This window comes from Microcebus murinus, chromosome 1 (genome assembly GCF_040939455.1).
Source record: "Microcebus murinus isolate Inina chromosome 1, M.murinus_Inina_mat1.0, whole genome shotgun sequence".
Lineage (NCBI taxonomy): Eukaryota > Metazoa > Chordata > Mammalia > Primates > Cheirogaleidae > Microcebus > Microcebus murinus.
The window spans coordinates 128,875,924-128,892,008 of NC_134104.1; the positions used below are offsets into that span (position 1 = coordinate 128,875,924).

Here is a 16,085-nt window from a genome sequence, read left to right on the forward strand (position 1 = left end):
CTCGTATGAGCCAAGCTGTACACTAACATTTACAAACATGAACTTATTTTATTCTCACAACTTTGCAAGTAAGTTGTATAAGTTCATGTTCTAGATAACACTAAGGATGGGAGAGGAAAAAAAAAAAAAAAAAAAACTGGCCCAGAGTTTTTCAGCAAGGAAGTAAGGGAGATCAGGAACTGGAATTTCAGCCCCAAACCACCTGCCTCCAAAATCCAATTGAAACTTAGTGCAAGTTTGTCCATCAAAACAAAGTTATTAATTCTTGCTCAGTTGCTTCATTCTATGAGCACTGAATGCCAGGTAAGTTAAGGGAGCATTCATAGGAAACATGTTTCCATGGGAAAATAAGTTTCATAAGCCATATATATAAGTAAAAAAATGAACCACCGCACTATTTGATAACTCATTAAAGCTGCACACTTTTGATTTATGCCCTTTTTCTCTATATTACACTTCAGGGAGAAAGATTTTTAAAAATGAATTGTAAGAATCCAAGTTATAAGTGGAGAACTCAGCTGTGTATATATGAGTTCCTTAAGAACAATAATTATATTTTATTCATCTTTGCAATCCTTTTCTTAGTGGTAATGCTGATACAAAGTATATGAATTCTTACTGGAATTTAATTAATTCATTCACATATACATATACTTGCTTCCACGTCCATGGAATAATAGAATGTGAGAACTCAAAGGGGCCTTATGTACCATCCAATAAAACTGATTTTCATTTGATTTGAAGTGGCATAAACCCAATTCAAACTAACTTACAGGGACGGGAAAAAAGAAAATCTATTCACTCAATCCAGTCATTGGTTAGATATATAACCTAAGTGAATTACATACCTAAATGAGTTGGAATATTCCCTTTGCACAGAGAACTTTCACGTTTGGATAAATCTCCCATGGACCACACCATGCATGTGCTTTAAATAAGATTTAGTCAAAAAATCAAAATAAATATCATCTTTTACTTTGTCTTGTCAACTGACTAGTCACACATCTACTGACTATATAAAGAAAAGAATGCCAATGCTTATTAAGTGTGTATTATGAACAAGGTGGTTTGTTTACATTACCTCATTTAATTTAATTTTTAATCCTTGCATCATCCCTGGGAGTTTGGATTATGTTTTTTGCTTCACAGATGAGGGAATTGGGTGTTCAAGTAGTTCACTGACTGAGAGTACGGAATTAGTGAAAGAATTAAACAGCATAAAATCAAGTCAAACTCTGATCTTCTGTATACATGCTTCGTACATTTGCCCACTAAAGCATTCTGCCACAAATCAGAGACATAGGGGCTGTTCTTCTTCAGACATTCTGACTTATTGCAGAAATTATACCAAATTTCCAGAATAATATTCACTTTAATCTTCTTAACTTTAATTCTGTTGCTTGTCATATCTCCTCAAAAACCCTCTGGAAGGAACTAAGTATTTTGGGAAAGATATTTCATAAACAAGAGAACAAGAGTAAGATGGCAAAACTACTGTATGTTGGCCATTTGACTTGCCCTCTCTCTTTGCCTTTCACTCTCCCATATAGATCATTGTTCTTCACCCTTCACTCGCTCAGTGTTTACGAGTAAATTCATGAAATCTCCACTCCACCATTATTGCAAATGTGCAAGATAGAATTTCAGTTTCTTTCCAAACTCAGTTTCATCCTTGTAAGGAGCTGGAGGTCTTCTTATTAGTTGGAATAAATAAAAATCACATTAGAGTGTGAATATATCACATTTATATCACATTTGGCAACAAATAACACATTCTCAGAACTTCCTCTATACACAGACACGCATACACACACATACATTTATGTAGAGGGATTGAGAATATAAATGAAAGAAGCAATGTTTTTCATTTAGATTTTTGTTCACATTTCTCAGTTGACTTGCAAATACTTTACATGTGGATATGTTAGGACTTTTTCAAAATATAATTTTATTCTGCTTTTTGTCCAAGATTTTGCTTTCCTGGGACTTGTGAGAATAATCCTGAATGTTTTCTTGTAGTAAATATTTCACTGTTTGGGGCTGCGCTAGTCTAATAACGTTAACACAGCTCATCCTTGGGCATGCGGGACATTTCTTCAATTGGCCGTCTGATCCCAAACCAGTTAGCCCTTTAATCCCAAATCTCAAACTCAACTGCTACAGTATAGAGTCAGTGGGTGGTATGAGTAAAGCTGTGTAAATGAGCTAAGTTGGTAGAAATTAAATTAAAATTAAAAACAAATTACAAAATCCCAGGGTAAACATCTTTAATAGCGCTTTTCCCACGAAATTCCCCAAAAGGGTGTAGACAGCAGAGAGAATGACATATGGTGGAGGCAGTCTGCTTACAACGCAGCGCAGACTGTGCTCGGCAGGCAGAACTCGGGGCCTCCAGTTTGACCAGATTTGAGGCATCTATTTGCTCACCATTTAAACCCAGCCTTCCAGGATGCCGAGAGAGCAGCGGCTTTGCGTGGGGGAGGCGGCAGCCAAGCAGTCAGAAATAGAAACAAACACCATGCCAAGTTAGGGGAAAAACTGAAATCCCTCAGTGTTATGAATTTGAAGGCCAGCATGTGGTAATGACAACTCTGTAAGCGTGGAGGGACCCACCAAGATGCATTTCTGCCAAATGAATTGGGATTTAATGGGTTTGGTTTTTATGTCACTGAGGAAAGTGATTAAGGAAAATTCTGAGATGAATGTCTGCAAGATGCCAAGCTTTCAGTGATGTGGTAATCCCACTTACATTTTCCACTGTTAAGATTAAGGTCTTTAAAAACAGAACATATGGTGACTGATCTGTGTCACTGCATTTTGCCAGCATTCATAAACAGTCCCAAGTCTGATTAGTGCTAACAAAGCATATTTATATCCTAGGTTATACAGTTTGCATTTTTCTTTGAGGATATTAGTCACTCTTCTGTCTTGATAGTACAAAATGTTAGCATAATATATGAAGAAACAAACAAACAGGATCCTATCAAAAAGACCAATGAATAAGGATCCCCCCAAAAAATTAAGGATCCAGTCTAACTCAATACATATACAACTGAGGCTAGAATTGTTCCTCCAAAGAATCCAGTGTTGTGAGTTTCCTGCAACCCCCAAAGAAAAAACTGAACAAGCACAATTCAATCCAAGATATTGTAAGCTTGGAAGAACCAAAATTGGTTTGCACAAATTTGTTAAATAGTCACGGAAGCATCATCCCTCCCATAGAGTCACTTGTCCATATTTTGCTACCATGGAAATGATAGCCTTAAGACTTGGAGAGAAAAGCTTGCTCTGAAGAGAAGTATATGTACAGATTTCATGCATCTAACTAAAAAGATTGCTTTCTACAAAAATCTATAAATAACTGTATTAGTGAAGTTTAGAATGACCCCACTAAAAGAAGTTATTATGCCTATTACAAATGAACGTGCCCTATTCACTGCTTACATTTTTACAAAGAGGAGATCCTCGGTAGATATCACTGTGATTTTCCCCAAATTTGGAAATGATGACTTTGTGACTAGGTTGCTATATCATAACTTTAAAAGCTGTTCACATAAGACAATTTCAGGAAAAGGGTCCCTGCTTCACCTCTCTTTCCCACAGAACCTCTCCCCTACACTCCTCACTGTTTATTTTAAAAGGTTAAGGAAATGTCTATCCTATGATGAGAACTCAGGCTCAAAATATAAATTTACATTAGAAAATACACATGACTGTGTAAATAATGGGAGAATGATTCCCACCACCCCCACCCCAACAGGAAACATGCTTTGAGTGAAAACATTGAAAAAGAGACCCAGAGGAGAAACTGGAGATATATCAGGCATATTTTTTAGAGACAGGATATTGCTATGTTCCCCCAGCTGGTATCAAACTCCTGGCCTCAAGCGATCCTATAGCCTGGGACCCCCAGAGTGCTGAGATTACAGGAAAGCCATCCAGCCTGGCCAGGCATATTTTATTTATGACATAACTTTTGTACTGAGGAATTCCTTCTTTGGGAGTACTATTAAGGGAGCAAAAATACCAAATCAGACGTAGTCCTTCCTAAATTTCAGTGGCTTGTAATCCCATTGTCAGTTCTCACAAAGAGTTGCTTTTAGTCAACATATAATTAGTCAATGATATCTTCCTTATGGTGCTCCACACATCAGCTTAGAATGCAACACAGCTGTAACATAGGAAGCTTGGCCTCTTGTCTACAAACTGTGGGAATGTCTTCCTTGCCTGGAAATGACTGATTGTTTAGTAAAAGTGCTAATGTTATGATGAACAATATTCTTCACACTTAAGTTTCAAAGATTTTTTTTTTTAAGTAAAAACATGTATGCATTTGGTCGTGTAGAGGATGCCTACAACCTTGCTGTCCTGACCCTAGATTAGTCCTCTTATTTTCTGTGATTAAGTGAGCTTAACCAAGGCACTATAGTTCAAATGAGCAAAGTAGCTCATTTCAGTTTGCTGGTTCAAACCCTATCTTCAACCTATAGGGCTATTCGACTTTTTTGTTACAGTGCAAAATTGACAACGAGCTTCCTAGGCAGCAAATTAGGCATTTTGCATTGAGTTTAAATGTGCCATGGGGAGTTGTGATGCACAAACTTCTCACACCAAATGGAGCATCTTTCTTAACCGACCTGGTTTGGAACCAAAATACTCAGTGGATATCCTGAGAATCTTTTGAAACCAGCTATTGTGTTTCCTTACAATTACACAGTAGCTGACTTTACAAGCTAACTAGGAGCTATTGTACCCTAATCAGAAGCGGGTCATAAAGGGGCATGGGATCTTGGCTCAATATAATGAATTTAAACAGTGTAAATTCTTTTAGCACAGATTACCCTGCTGAACTCCCAAATCATTGATCGGGGACATAGCTTCTTAAGCCTGAATCTTTGAAATTCTTATGTCATTGCTGAGAGACTTCCAGTTTTTCTTCATATAATAGTGTATTTTTTATGGATATAAATACACAATAGTGTATATCCATTTTTTTTAGGATGCTATGAACCACACATTAATAAATAACCCCCTCTCCCTCAAAAACATCCTGTATTTTCCAAGCTTTTAAATGAGTATCAAGAAACAAACACCTTTGGTTTTTGTTTTTGTTTTTGTTTTTTCCATTTCAAAGCCTTGTATTTTATGCATTTGAATTCAGAGATAATTGTGCTTGAGTTAATTTGTGCATATTGTCAATGTCTTATTGACTGTATTCGTACTCATGGACAGTTCGAAAATGTCCTACTTTGTTTAAGTGAAGAAGATAAAGGAATTGAGAAAGAAAAGAATAGAATGCCAAACCATTTCTTTACATAAAGTATTCTGTCTGATGTTGTGCAAAGAAAAGTGTGTTTTTGTGGGATGGGATGATAGGCCTTTTGCCAAAAGAGCAATTTGAGGAAAACTGGTATTTAAAAAGCATATGTCTATTTGTTAAACAAATTCTACATATGTATTAGTTTCAAATTGGACAGACCCATCTGTGTGAATATTAAGATAACCATGACATAGCTAAACAATTGATGTAAAATGTCATAATTCTCTATGTCCCACACTAACTCAAGTTAAAGAAAACTGTCCTTCATAAACAATGTATTCATAAAATCAAATTAATATTTATTAACATGAATTATTCTTGGTGCCAGATACTGGGCCAAGTATCTAACAAATGTAACAATGTGAGGACATTTTTCATCATAAATTCCATGTGAGAATTTCTTGTGGATAATGAAGTTGAAGTGCTTAGAGGCTTTTACTTCCCAGCAGGCTTCAAATGCTTTCTGTCTCTGGAGAAATAAAGGCCCGGAGAGCATGACACCATCTGTCAGGCCTTGTCACCTCTGGCAGGAATGTTGGGGATCACGGCCAGAGGGAGAAAATGAACAGGAGGGACACAGAGAGTTTCAGTGAGAGAACTGAGGGAAAGGCACCTTTGCTATTGCCAATAGAATAGAAAAGGAGGAGTGATCTTAAGAAGTCTTACTGTGATTATCAAATACATCCCCTTTAAAGGGTCTTAAAAGACACACACACAAATTAGAATTACATTTTAATTACTTTCGGTTGCTGTAACTGTGTTTCTCTTAATGTAACACGATGCCAAATGTGGCCCACTAAATCTCTAAGATTTGTTCAGTTTACACATGTATCTCATTTAATCTTCAAAACAACTCCACCTTATTATCGTCATCTTTGACAGGAGGAAATGCAGGCTCTGAGAATTTTGATTGACAGTGATGTGAAACTGGCTCTGGCTGTCAGAATGTAAATAGAAGCGATGTGTCACTCTAAACTGGGGTAGTCACATGCCCAGCATGACTTCCCCATACTCTCTGCGGAGCTGCCAACTGGATGATGGCAGGACAATCCTGAGGCCACATGATGGCAAAACAACAAAATAGAAGAAGCCTAGGTCCCTGAATCACCTGTGAGAGAGCTCCTGGACATACATCAAATTGTAAATGAGAAATAAAGTTCTATTGTGCTAAACCAATGAAATTTAGAACATTATTATTAGTTACCTCAGCATTATCTACTCTATCCTAATTAATATGCTTCCCAAGGTTGCACAGCTAATAACTGACAGGACTTGGAAATATCTCAGTTCTTAACCACTATGCACCCTACCTTATAAACGGGCCCCATCCCCCTGGCACACAGACGTTTTATTATAACATACCATGTAAAGTTTTTGTGGTGCTTCCCTACTCTATGGGTTTCATAGTAGATTCTCTAGCTTGGCAGTCAATAAATCCCAAATTCAGGACTCAATTACTTGACTTGTGCTTTCTGCATCAGAACTGATAGTGTTTACCTAAAGGAAGATAATTCTCCTTTAAGTCTTAATAGTTTGTCTTGACCTCAAGGCTCAGAGTGAAATTGGGAAATGTCAAAATCATCAGTTCTCTCATTAAAACCTCTTGTCTGTTTCTAAGTTATACAACAACCAAAGGAAACAGAAACTGTGTTACTCACTTAGGATTTCAGACCAGCCTTAAAAAAAGAATCTCTTTTTCAGATTGGTTGGTGGGAAAATCTCAGACTTGTTTAGTTGAAAATTAGTGCTTGCTTGTTCAAAGCCTGTCCTTTCTCCAGAGGCTTCTGTTTCCTATTTCCACCTACCACCTGCCACGGGTGTCATTTACTACTTCTTGGCACCTTCACTTGAGTCTATAGGAGGAAGAAGCAGATCAGAGATGAAAATGAGAGCTTTTGATTTGCTACTTGCCTCTATCACATAACAATTATTTATGGTCTTGCAGGGGTGGACATGTGAGTTATGGTGTTGTTACTATGCTTCATTCATAATCTCTTTATTCCAAGCAGCCACCAATACTAGTTATGTTGCTGTCCAGTGAACAACATAAAACATGGAATAATCTCTTTTTCTGAATGAGGACACATGTTCCTTCAATCTGCTTTGTGACTTAATCAGTGTGTCATTATTAATGAAGCAGAAGATATCATGAATCAGTCAGAAAGAGGAGGCTGGCAATACACATCTCATTTCCCAATTGAGCATTCAGCTGTAGATAATACTCCTGCCAAAGCACTTCAGTGTCTTATGAGATTTCATATTGAGAGGACATTTGCAGACTCACACAAGGGCTTGTAAATTCTGACCTATGAACCAAGTAAACAATGGGAGTAGATTTCCTACATTCCTTGGGCCACTGGCCTATGAGGATACAGTTTAGGATTCATTGATCCATGCTGTGGTTTCCATTGACATTTGCTTCTTTCCTGCTTCTTAGTAGTCAACTTCTCAGTGGCCCAGCCTCTTGCATGGAAGTTGAGATTAAGAAAAGTTTGCTGATACTGCCTCACTGAAACTGAAAAGCCACTCAGTTTCCTCCTAAGGGTAGAACATTAGCATTCCAAGAAAGGCTGAGCCCCAAACCTTGTTGTCATAGTACCATCTGTCAGAATTCAAAAGCATTTAAAGAGTAAGGGAAATAGATGAAAAAAATTAAGGCGCTTCCTTCCCAACTAAAAGAATCAGTGGACATTCTAATAGCAGGAGAATTTACTATTGAGAGATTTAAGAACTTAAGGAAGAAATGAGTTGAATGGCCAAGATCAGGTATGAGTTATGAAAGCTCTTATAGAAATGTCTTTATTCTGTAGAATAATGACAACATTAGGGAATATAATGGCACTTTTCACATTTAAAATTACTGTTAATGGGCCTATTATGTTTGATTTTCATTTGCAGTTCAAGCTCAGTAGTAGATTTTGAGGCCTTCTCTCCACAGTTAAATAAAAAAAATGTTGTGAATTTGTTTTGCTTTTTTGTTACAGATAGTATGAAAACTAAGAGACTATTTTTTCTCTCTCTGGTTCTCCTTGCCAAAGAGCAGTATCTTTCCAATTTAAGAGCCTTCCCTCTCGGTTCCCACTGCACTCACAGCATGATAGAGCAATTTAGGTGGTTAGGATAAAGGAAAAAAGGAAAAGAAGAAAAGCTATGTGGAAGCTTCTGAAACCAACTCTCTGTGGATAAGAAAGCATTTCTTTTTCAGTCTACAACGCTATAAAGCCCTACCTCTGTTTGTGATAACTGTGCCATATCCTTCTTGCCTGCACTTGGCTTCCTCCACTCTGACAGAGAGATAGATACAATTGTAAGGTTTGAGTCGGCTGACCTTCAACCTTCTTTGTCTCTCTAAAGACCTTATTGCAATGACCTCCATTCTTTCTTTTGTGTCTGATGGCCATCAGTGAGTTTGGTAAAACATTAGGTAGGGTCACCTTGGGTAATCAAAGGCATAAAAAATAGGAGGAAGAAAAATATATTGCATGCCAATCACTTTTAAATATATTATTGTACTTAATCCCCTTAACAGCCTACCCTGTGTTCATTTTCCCACTTAGTCACTACTTTGCAACCGTGAGCAACGCACTTAACTCTGTTTAGGTCTTTTGTTTCCTCTTTTGCAAAATGGAGATTAAAAATACCTACCTCATAGGATCACAATGAGAATTAATGGATATAATGCCTGGGAAACACTTAACAGAGTGTTTATCACATAATGAATATTTAATTAATTTATAGTTGATAGATTGATAATAACTGTGATGTTGGTTATGAGATTTTACTACTCAAAGTGTGCTTCCCAGGTCAGCAGCATTGGTATAAAATAGGAGCTCACCAGAAATTTGGAATCTCAGGACCCACCTCAAATTTCCCAAATTAGAATCTACATTTTAACAAGATCCCTAAGCGATTCATGTGCACATATATATTTGAGAAGCACCAATACAGGAAAATAACCCTTAGACTCATCAACTTGACAAAACTCACCTGGTAGTAAACCAGGGAGCCGGGAGCATAGACCAGACTCTTGCTCTTATGGCTCTAAGGACATCTGTGACCTTGAGATTTTCAGGCTTCCTGAATCCCATTGTGATGTTCTTTCTTTAATCCTAACTATAATTGAAAGGCTTTTTAAAAACACATTTTTGTGTCTGCCACAGTAGAAAGAGCATTATAATTTTGTTTTATTTTTCACATTTTTAATTATTCAGCTGTTTTATTTGTCACCGTTTAGGGAATTATTACAAAACTTATGTCTAAAATGCTTCTGATTAATGTATATTTAGGCAACTAAGCAGATGTAGAATGGGTTGACTGCCTTGATAAAATTAAACATTGATGAAACATATATTTGCACAGCAATAATGATGCCTGCATTTGTATAAATAATAACAGATCTATTTCCCTAATCATCTAGGGGAAAAAAAAAACAAGATGAGAGGGTGAGAGAATTACCAAATATGTCTGGCTTACTAGGCAGATCATTTTCAAGTGCAAATTTCTTTTATATGAATAAAATTATGTTAATTTATAGCATCTATTACCACATTAAAATGAAAGAAATGTGTTTGAGCAAAAAACAATGTGGTTGATATCAGAAGCATGTTTCTAGGACATGTCACAATTTTCAGAGCTTCTTTGTACATCATGGAAGGGGCATGTTTTTAATATACTCCTCCATAGTAACATAGTTTGATTTTATACAAAAAATGTCCTGAGATCTAGGTGTAAGTGATTTAAGATATGCATTTTTTCCCACATTTTAGCTTCTCTGAAATTGAGATCTGTCTTACAATTGGGGTGTCACAATTTGATTGATAGCATTTTTTTAAACAATCAATGGGATCTTAGATTCCATTAAAGAAGGGATTATGATTTCTGATAATCTTATTCACAAGGAACACCATAGTAAGTACAGTATAAAACAAATAGACAGGAAGGAGATGTCACCCTTACCAACATTCATGGGAAAAAGTGGGGTGGATAACTAGAAAGTAATGAAATTAAATAAAAAAAGATTGAATGGATTCCTATTCACAGAGTTAGAGAGAAAAATCAGGAAGAATAAGAGAATCTAGCAAAAGAGCAGGAAAGAAGAATAGATGGAAGCAAAAAGAGAGAGCGTAAAGTATCAAGATGGAAAATGTAGCCAATAAGCCCGATACTGTGACATTATTTTCTAGGTGTGTTGTCCTGTGGTAGACATTTAATTTGTTGCTTGTTTTTTTCATTACACACACAGGCCAGCCTAGAGGGTGGGTAGGATTTGGGAGGTCTTTTAAGCATCTTTCAGAAGGTATTTTTCTCTTCTCTAACCTACGCAGGTAGATCCATACCCCTTCCCACGCTCCCTTGCTCCCTCCCACACACATTCTCTGTCCATTCTTCTCTTTCCATAGCCTCCCACATTTCACTCTGTCCCAAGCCGCCAGGAGAGTTCTTCTATACGATTGTTGAAATTTCTGTTTGTTCTTTCAGGTGATAACAAGATTATCGAACAAATCTACAGTCTCACAGGTACGGTTTTTGCTAAAGAACAAAATATTTATCTAAAATCTGTACAATTTCCAACAAATCTTTCTTTCTCTTCCGAATTTGATGTATTTATTATTTACTTTCCCTAATTCACTTCCCAATGAGAGATGTGGCAACTGACTTTCTTGAGTTTGGATAGAGGGAAATATTGAAACTCATATCTCTACGTAAGTGTTTTACACCTTTTGTTATAAAGCAGTTTATAACAATGCCAAAACCTGCCAAAAGCAGCAAAGTCTTGAAGTACTGCTTTTAAAAGTACTTCCAGTGTGTTTAAAATTGGTAGTCAGTTTTTTTTCTTGTAAGCATCCAATTTCTTGTTAAGTATCCATAATGTTAAAAATACAGTTCAGAGAGAGTCTGGAAGTAGTTTCACTTGAGCTCTTTCTTAAGACAGTTCCAACTTTTAACTACACTCCAATTTCACAGAAAACTTTCCCAAAGAAACAGTGATTCGTCAAATTTATCAGTTAGACTTTTATTACTAATAATCTTCAGGCACAGAGGCACACAAACAGATCCAATCACATAACATATTATGAACTCATTGGTCATTTGCTAAAGATGGTGGAGGAGGGGCAAACTGTATTTGCTTTTAATATAACATTGAGAAACTTCTTAAGAACTCTTAAAGCGTCTGGCACAAGTTGTCTTTTCTCTCTCTTCTCTATAAAATCCTCCTCAGCAACAAGCAAAGTGGTCTTTATGTTTCAACTTTTCTTCTCAGACAGCCTTTCCTCACTACTCCATTGACTTTGACCCCCAGATCTTTCTATATTCCCTTTCTCATGAAAATAAATTTAGCCCTTTTTTTTTTTTAATTTTCCAATTTGAATTCCTCACTCTGAAGATGAAGATGCCTCCCCAAAATACAACATCCTTAGCTATCAGAAAAAAATCCTTCTTTCTAATTTAGGCTGAAGTTCATTTGTAATTTTAAAACCAACAAAATAACAGAGGTTTACAAACAACAGATGTTTATTTCTCTCTCATGGGCAAGTCCAGGAATGGAAAATATAACGGCTCCAGTGTGTCAACAGGCTCCTGGGATTTCTTCGTTTTGATTCATCATCCTCAACATATGACTTCCTTCCCCAGGATCTCCTCATTCTCCAGGGTGGTTGCTGAACATTCATCCATTTTATCCATATTCCAAATTAGAAACCAAACAAATGTGAAAGAGTGAGCTAGAGGCCCCCTTGTTCTAGGAATCTTCCTAAAAGTTCCTTAAAACCTATTCACTTATACGGCATTATCCCAGAATTTAGCCTCATGGCCAAACCAAGTGGCAAGAGAAGCGGAGAAAGGTTGTCTTTGGGCAGAGTGCATTGCTAAGAATGCTGTTAACTAAGAAAAAAGGAGAGATTGCATGAAAAGAAGTAACCAGCATTCTCTGTAGCACCTTCTGCAATGTAAATGTTTCCGTATTCTTTATGGTGATCATCACTGCCCGAGCAGGTATTTATTAAACTCTTTCTTTGCACATTCCTAAGTGCTTAATTTTCATTATCTAATATCTAATGTTTTCCTCACACCATTCCTAATTTACAAGTGAAGAAACCAAGACTAATATAACTATAATTAGTTGGCCAAGGTTACAGCTAGTAAGTCGCAGGACTTCTAAAGCTTACTCATGCATTCAACCACTAGACTGTGTTCTACTTCAAGACAAGTTTGACAGAATCTAGTCACCTCTGAGTTTACAGTGGCTATTCCAGATTCATTTAACTATGAGTATAACCCCCCTTCGCCCTCATTCAGGGAGAGAATGAAGGGATGCATCAGTTGAGAAGAAAGAGCTCTGTGATTGGACTTTATGGCATAGTATGAACAGGTGAATCCAGCTACACCAGGGAAACAAATGGTCTGAAGAAAATTACTGGCATTCCTGCACAGAGACTAATGTGAGGCTGGGTATTAGATAACATAAATTTAGGTCCTGTCTGCAATGGTGGTAGGTGGGATAATTAATTATTGGTATAAGTAATGCCTGCTGCTTTGATTGTGAGAGTCAGTCTCCAAGCAACTTATCCAAGGCACCAAGTCTTCGTGACAAAATGGAAGTATGAAAGTTAGACAGACCTGCAGAAGTACAAATACTTGATAGGTTGTTAGTCAGAGGATTCTATTAGAGCCAATGGAGCCTTGGTGAAACAAAGGAATGATTAACTTTCCAATGCAAATGTAAAGCAAATTCTAATTAGAGAATGTACTCATTGATTTTCATTTCTCTGATAAGCTTGCCCTGTTGTGTCTTTAGCTGAGGAAACTAATTTTCCTATTCCACAATGCTAGTATACAAATGTTCCTGGGCAATTCCATGTGGGGCCAACTTTTGTTAAAAGCACAGAGTGTTAGATGATGTGAAAAACAAAAACAACCAAGTAAAAGCAACACCATGCCTATCCCAATAAAGAACTTATGGCCTCGTCATTTATTAAAATAACCATATGTAGTTGGAAAGATAAGTCTAGGAATGCCATTTAAATTTTGAGTCATTAAGATTAAAATAACAACAACAAAAAAAACCCTTATGAGTAAACCAACCATTTCACTTAGCAGATATGCCTAAACTAAATGGGCTATTGCCTGTAAGTCACCACAATTTTTGGTTAGATTTACTATTATACCTGTAATAGAAATTAAAAAATCCACATATGCCAATGAACCAAGTATTTACTGAAGTCATAACCATGACCGCTCATGAGATTTAAATTGTAATCTTAGGGATTTTCATGTTTTTTTGCCTAATTTTTATTAGAAATTATTGATGAGTGGATATAAGTAACCGTACCATCAAAAGAAACTGAGGCACAGAAAATGAATTGACCTTTTGGAGCAGAGAAGCCATATCTGGGGCAGAGCAAGAAGTGCACACTATTATAGTTATTCTGTTCAGAGCCACCAGCTTAGCCTTTGTTGGTCTCTCTGCCCTGCCCCTCTATCATCACCTCAGTTGTCCTTTCCCACCCTCTTTCTTTCTTCTTAGCCTACAGGGTTGAATGACCTTAGTCAAGAGTCTAGTGGGTCTAGGGTTTTGGCAAGACTCTTTTTCCTTCCTTTCCTAAAGTTTTTCAAAGGAAGTAGACCAGGTGGTTTGAATCATTTCTTGTTCGTGACTTGTGTGAACAAGGAGAGCAGGAAGCAGAGTACCTGAGGATACTTCTGATATTCTATTCATGTGATCCAAAATAGAAAAGATTTTTATTCTTAAGGATAATGTAATTCTGCTGGTTGATCTCCATGTAGTGGCTCTGTCATTTTAAATAACAAGGCCCAAAACTCTCCATAATGTCTCTATTCCTAAGAGCATGTCATCATTTTACTATCACAAGGTACAGGCTGATTAAAAGCTATTATAGATGTGAACCTGGTCAAATGTGTCTTTCATTGCACAGTTCCCCACCAAGGAGAAAGGTTGGGGGCTAACGTCAGGAAAGTAGAGGGGGTAAACCTGAAGATCAGAAGTAGGAAAACTTTTAACAGCTGAAAAATTAATAGCAAAATCTGCAAAGACTTCAGTTTTAATGAAAAGTTAAGTCTCTAAGGAATCTGACTTTGTTCAAATAGAACCTCTAGCATTAATGATATACCTCTTAAGAGGTCTTTGCAATCTGTAGTAATTTGTATTATCCTCTGATTTAGTCAGAGCCCAAGGGAAATGGCAGCATCAACAAGAGACTCCCATCCATCATGGAAGATGAAGAAGAGGAGGAAGACGAGGAAGAGGAGACAGCCTCCTTCTCTCCCATCTACACAAGGGGATCGTCCTCTTCACGCAACAAGAAGGTTGGAAGCAATAAAAGCTATCTAGGCTTAAGCTTAAAGCAGCTGGCCTCAGGAACAGTGCCATTTCATTCACCTATCAGAGTCTCAAGTTCAAATTCCCCCAAAACCAAGCCGGAAACTGACCCCCTAAACCATGGGAAAAGGAAAGAGAAGAACTTGAAATTACAACTTTCAACTTCAAACAGTGCTGGACCCCCAGACCTCAGTCCAAGGTAAGAGTTCACATCAGATAATTCTTTCCTGGGTGAAAATGGTTGCTTTTTGTACAGACTAGTACCTGCTTAGGAAATTACTCAGCCTTCGGGGCCTTTCTAATGCATAGGTTCCTAGCCTGGATTCTTCAGTTTTCCTGAATTTTGTGTGCAATGTTTTGAGTCTATATGCTGGTATGTGTGTAGTATGAGAATAAATAGTTTTAGTCATATTCTCAAAAGGGCCTATTAAATTTTCAAAATTCCTTCTCTACTCCTTTTATTCATTTAGCTCCATCTATTATGTAAATGTGTATTTCTACATTGTGATTTTATAATGTATAAATTTATAATAAAAATAAAAGAGATGGCATAAACACCACCGATGTTATCCCCTCAATGCCTGATCTTATCGAAATTTTCATGGAGCAATGAGTTGAAATTATGAAGGAAAAAAAATGCTTATTTTTATTTTCTGTATAATATTTGCCTTATCATTATAGATGGCTGAAGCTTAGTTTTATTTCTGGTCTCTTCAGTAGGTGAAATGACATGGCTTTATTTTTAATTTTAAAAAAATCACTTTAGGAGTCCACTTGCCCAAGGCCTCTTGGCAGTGGCTCCGGGTCATGGTCCTCAAATTTGGCTCAGAATAAATCTCTTTAAAATTAAAAAAAAAAAAAAAAAAAAAAAGCAAAAAAAAAAAAAAATCACTTTAGAATCAACTAGAGGTGATTGAGGGTAAAAAATCCTGACTTAAAAAATGTGAAAGGGGTTTGGCTGTAGTGCATGATAGCAGTAACCGTCAGCAAAATCACACAATACCTGGATACTGAATAGAAGCAAGAAAAAAATTTGAGGGCTTTCTATGTTCCATGTTCTTTGCTTGATAATTTCACGTTCACTATTGCATTTATTCTTTTCAGAAGCCTATAAAGTAGTTCTTGTTATCTCTGTTATAAAGTTGTATTAATAAGAATTGAAACTCCAAGGTTAAATATTTTGTCTCAAGATCTCAGCGATATTAAGTACAGAAAGCTGGATTCAAATTCTGTTTTTCTACTTTTAAAGCAAGTGATCTTTCTGATATATTATACATTTAATTATTCATTTGAAAAAACATGGCTTATCCATTTAGAGAGAATATTAAGAAAATAAGCAAAACAGGTTTAGTGAAAAGGAGGTGAATAGGAATATTTCAGGATTTCAGTTGGAGATGGCAATTTGAAAATATTGCTTAATTCTTCTTC

General features: G+C 36.7%; 1 protein-coding gene across 1 annotated transcript in view; it reads left to right on the forward strand.

The window, feature by feature from the left end:
- KCNH8 (potassium voltage-gated channel subfamily H member 8) overlaps window positions 1-16,085 on the forward strand; it is a 361,558-nt gene that overhangs the window by 312,663 nt on the left and 32,810 nt on the right. The window contains exons 12-13 of the mRNA XM_012783282.3: window positions 10,799-10,837; window positions 14,501-14,856. Of these exons, the coding sequence (XP_012638736.2) occupies window positions 10,799-10,837; window positions 14,501-14,856 (395 nt within the window). The remainder of the gene's footprint in view (window positions 1-10,798; window positions 10,838-14,500; window positions 14,857-16,085) is intronic.